The sequence below is a fragment of the Thalia democratica genome, chromosome 8 (genome assembly GCF_965202585.1).
Source record: "Thalia democratica chromosome 8, ktThaDemo2.hap1.1, whole genome shotgun sequence".
Taxonomy (NCBI): Eukaryota; Metazoa; Chordata; class Thaliacea; order Salpida; family Salpidae; genus Thalia; species Thalia democratica.
Genome location: NC_139172.1, coordinates 48,649,759 through 48,654,199, shown reverse-complemented (window position 1 = coordinate 48,654,199; position 4,441 = coordinate 48,649,759). Strand labels below are relative to the sequence as shown.

Sequence of the window (4,441 nt, the reverse complement as noted above, 5' to 3'; positions counted from 1 at the left end):
AACAATTAAATAAAAATCATGCTTTATCTGTTTAGTCGCGAAAATAGTCAATGGCTACTTGCCAGCCCACTGTGTAAAGGCATAATTAACACCTACAAACAGTTTTTTTGTTTATGCATCGTAAAGTATAATAAGAATCATTTTAGATTACTGAAACTAACAATATTTTAAAATATATTTAGCCTTATTTCAAAAAATGTAAAGAACAATTTAAAAAAAAATTGAGTATAAATTTAAAAGGAGTTCAAATTTATGTAGTTTTGTTCAACAAAAGATACTTTAAATTATTACAATAATTATTTTTCATCTACATATAAGTACTATATTATAAATAAGCAGTTTAAATCTGATTAATGTAAGTTTAAAAAAATACACAAAACATTTTAGTAATATAAACTAATTTATTTGCACCTAAAAAACTTAGACATAAGAACAAGAAACGAGTTTCAAAAAAATAAAAAAAAGTACGTTTCAAAATCAAAATTTGCCTTTAAAAAGTTTAACATAGCCTTTAACAAAGCTTTAAGTAAAAGTGCTGCTAAATTTTTCAAATTATTTTACTTATATAAAGATGTTTTTTATTTTAGGAAATTTCATTTAACAAAAGGTAATCAAAAACTAGAACATATATCACTATTTATACATACTATGAACATGTATATTTTTAAATTTTTTAACCTATAACTAAAAACGCTGTTTCCGCCAAATTTAAGCTTTCGGAAGCATTTGGACGTAGATCCTGTCGGACTCATGATCAAAACCTTGGTTGACCGTGAAGCTGTCAGTGGGTGAGTAAGTATTACCATAAGGATTCTTCAAAAGAATTTTGGATTTCTCGTTTGTTAGAGAACGAAGTACTTCCGTTAAATCGTTTTCCGACAAATTAGTTTCGTTTAACATCTCTTCGAAAGTAAATTGATTTCTCTGATTGAAAAGCTCAATAACTGGTATCTGGTAATATGAGTACAATTGCAGAGTGTATGTCTTGACTGATAAGTCTAAGCTTACTTCGGCTAAAAAGTTCTTGTTCAAAACTCTCAAAGTCTTGTACGTGTTCTCCTCCGCTCTATGATGGTAGAAATTTTGAAATCTTTCAAAGCTGTCTCTTACAACCGCAGGTATAAGATTTGCGTCAAGCCTTTTATAAGCAGGCCATGTGCGAGCGCTCACTACTCTGAAAGTCGAATTAACATCTCTGCAAGGATTTCCTTCTTTCCTGAAGGCTTTGTTCAACTTTCTGGACGCCTCGAAGTCTTTTATTATCTTGATCGGTTCTTTTGAGTCGTACGGGTGGCCGAATTCTTTCAACCAATCAACAATAATTTTGTCATAGGCCATGTATGGAGATTTGGGCCTCACGAGTCTTTTGCACAAATACTTTTTAAACGCTGCGTTGAAATCAGGTTTTACTTCTTCGGTTATTTTTCTGTAAATGGTCGTGAAGTGATTTAAAACTGTTTCCATCTCATTTTGTTTCTGACCTGAGTAAAATTTAATTTTTTTCATGTCAATATAAATGCACAAGTGTTCACAGACTTTTTTGTTGGTGACAATTTTATTAAAGGTGCCGTCGACCACAAGCTTATACTCATGGTTGTCGGAAAAGGAGTTGGTCACAAGTCTATTACAAGTGTTCTTCAGCTCAAACAATCCGATGACTTTCTTCGCGGCTTGTGATGGTATAGCCGTTTCTTCCAACAATTTTTCACCTGCTGCTAGTTCATAACTTGCCAAACAGTCTTGCATGATTTTATGTCCACCTTTGACTCTTTTGAAAGTTTGGTACACACTCTTAAGCTGTTCTTCCGATTTTTCTTCGAACATTCTCGGAACTCCGCCGCATCCTACGCGATAAGCTATTGCTTGCAATTGGTCAGAAATGAGAATTTTCTGTAACACGCTTCTGGTCTTATCAGTAGTTTTTTCATTACCGTACGAACCAGTGCGTGCTTTTTCGTTTGCAATTAAAGTTTCGACCGCGACAACGTACTCGTGTGACGACATGTCAACAATGTTTTTTTCTGCGACCCTTAAGTAGTATTCTTCTGCTTGGTCTAAGAAATTTTTTTCGAAAACTTCTTCGTAACACTCCATCTCGACTAGCATGTCACAAAGAGTCTTTATTTCGTCGCAATTAACTTCCATGCCAGCTCTGTGATTGTCAGTAGTTTGACTAAGAATTGTCTTCAACCTTTCTTTGATATCTATATTCAAAACGATTTCTTTTTTGAACCCTTTCAAGCCAATCTTTTTAATTCCGTCTTTTGGCACTTCGTCTTCTGGAACATCTTCAATCCAAAGCTCAAGATGCTTGAAAAGCTCTGAGAAATTATCAATTGTTGTTTTGTAGGTGTTCCAGTTAAAAGCAAGTGCTTGGAGCAAGCTCTCATCTTGAACCGGTAGGAGCTTTGGCAAAACGTTTTCCACAAGATGTTTATGAACTTCTTCCACAAACATTTTGTACATCTCTTCAGCGTGTTGGTGGTGTGTGCAGTCGTACGAATTGTACCACATGTTTGTATCACCGTCGGTAAACTCGTTGTCTTCGAAATTTACCTTCAAATGATGTCTCGTTCCCAATCTTAAGTTGTTCATACAATCTTCGTGCCTGAAATCTTTGTACTTATTGAGTTCAGGATGCCAGTACTCAATGTTAAACTTTTTCAGGTCGCCTTCAACGAAAATAATTTCGCCGAGCCTGTTGTCATCACAACTCTTGTATTTATCGACAATTTGGTCTGCCATTTTTATTTACAACTAAACTCTCTACAAAAATTCTAAATGAGTTAGAAAAAAGTTAAGTTTCTACTAATACATGTACATTTAACTTAATTTAATTTTAATTATATGAAAGAAATACTCTGTACTAGAATAAAATGCAAAGGTTTATTATTAAAAAAGTTTAACATATTTGTCTATAAAAAATCTTATATATGAATATGGAACAACCATTTTTCATTCAAGAGTTAATGAAAAAGGACTAGGATTAAAAATACCTAAAATTATTCTGATTTTATATAACCCAAAACTTGATATAGAAAATAAATTTTCAAAATTACAAGCTAAGCTTCAGGTAAACTTGAACAACATATTGAACAACTTAGTATAAAAATTAAAATAAACTTGATCGTTTGAAATAACTTTCAACTATTATTCACTATAAAAATAACAGAATTAATAATTTGTTGTTATTTTCTATATTAGAAATCAACTACCTTTAGTTACAATTAAATAAAAAAAATTGTCCTGTCCATCTAATTTTTCATAAACCCTATTTATTAGTGTTATTTGTAAATGTTGTTGCTAGAAGCACTACCAGCTGCAAATAATTGTTATGTGTTGACACTAAACTTTTATATCCTGTTGTTATTTTAGTAAACATTATTCAAAAAATCATAAAAATACCACAATTTCAAAGCGTTTAACTAAACATAGGCGTAGTTATTGGATAATTTGATTAGTTGATCTAAATTACAAACTAAGCTTGGGGCATACTTGAACATCATTTGAAAAACTTAGTTTAAAAATTTAAACTACACTTGATTTATAAAAGAATATTTAATTATGTATCAGTTTTACAATAAAAAGGATTGTCATTTTTCAAGTCAAAAAACTATCCTTACTCAAATATATCCTGAGATATCTTTTATGTTCAACAAAAACACTTAAATCTGTCCTGAGTAGTTTTAAACAATATTTAAAAATACTTGGTCATCTCGATTTTTTTAATCCTTATTTAACATATTATTAACATACTTTTAAAATGTTTTTTATTTAAAGCTTCAAGCTCTCAAACCTTAAATATGTTTTTTTGGATTTGATTAAACTTTGTTTTTCCTTTGGTTATTTTAACATTAAATATTTAAAAATCATTAAAAAACCACTAGCATTTAGTTTAACACAGGGTTGCCACTGACTTTATATTTTTGTATATTTGAGATATGTTTTTTTCCAGGCTTTGAAATTCTTCCTGTTTTAAGGTCTACTTTTAAGGTTTTAAGAAATACGTAAAGTTACCTTAATTTTTTATAAAAACCACAATAGTTGCTTCAATTATCGTGAAAATAAAAATAACTATCCTGAGTGTCTAACTTTAAATCAACCTTATTTCAGGATTGTTGCTTCAAGCTATACCAACTAAAATTGGTTTATAAAATAAGATCAACCATTATTTTCTGTAGTTGTTTCAAAATTCAACACTCAAAAAATCATTAAAAAACCATAAGCATTATAATTTACACAGGGTTGCCCCTGACTTTAGGAAAATTTTCTCCAAGTTTTCAAAATTCTTCCAGGTTTTGTTAAGGTACTTGTTTTGTTTCTATTTAAAGATTAAACTTGATTTTTGAGGTTTAAAACTGTGCTAAAATATATAATCACACTAAAAAGATATTGTAAAGGTAATATAATTGTATTTTTGGTGGAAAACTTTTGATTATGA

General features: G+C 30.4%; 1 protein-coding gene across 1 annotated transcript; it reads right to left on the bottom strand.

The window, feature by feature from the left end:
- Window positions 1-708: 708 nt before the first annotated feature.
- LOC145843284 (cullin-3-like) lies at window positions 709-2,745 on the bottom strand. The gene has a single exon (XM_082950747.1). It carries the CDS (start codon window positions 2,743-2,745, stop codon window positions 709-711), a length of 2,037 nt encoding a protein of 678 aa, XP_082806873.1.
- Between the last annotated feature and the right edge of the window lie 1,696 nt (window positions 2,746-4,441).

What these genes read in the sequence shown, in the direction of transcription:
- LOC145843284 (XM_082950747.1), bottom strand. Translation starts at nt 2,745, where the DNA reads ATGGCAGACCAAATTGTCGATAAATACAAGAGTTGTGATGACAACAGG.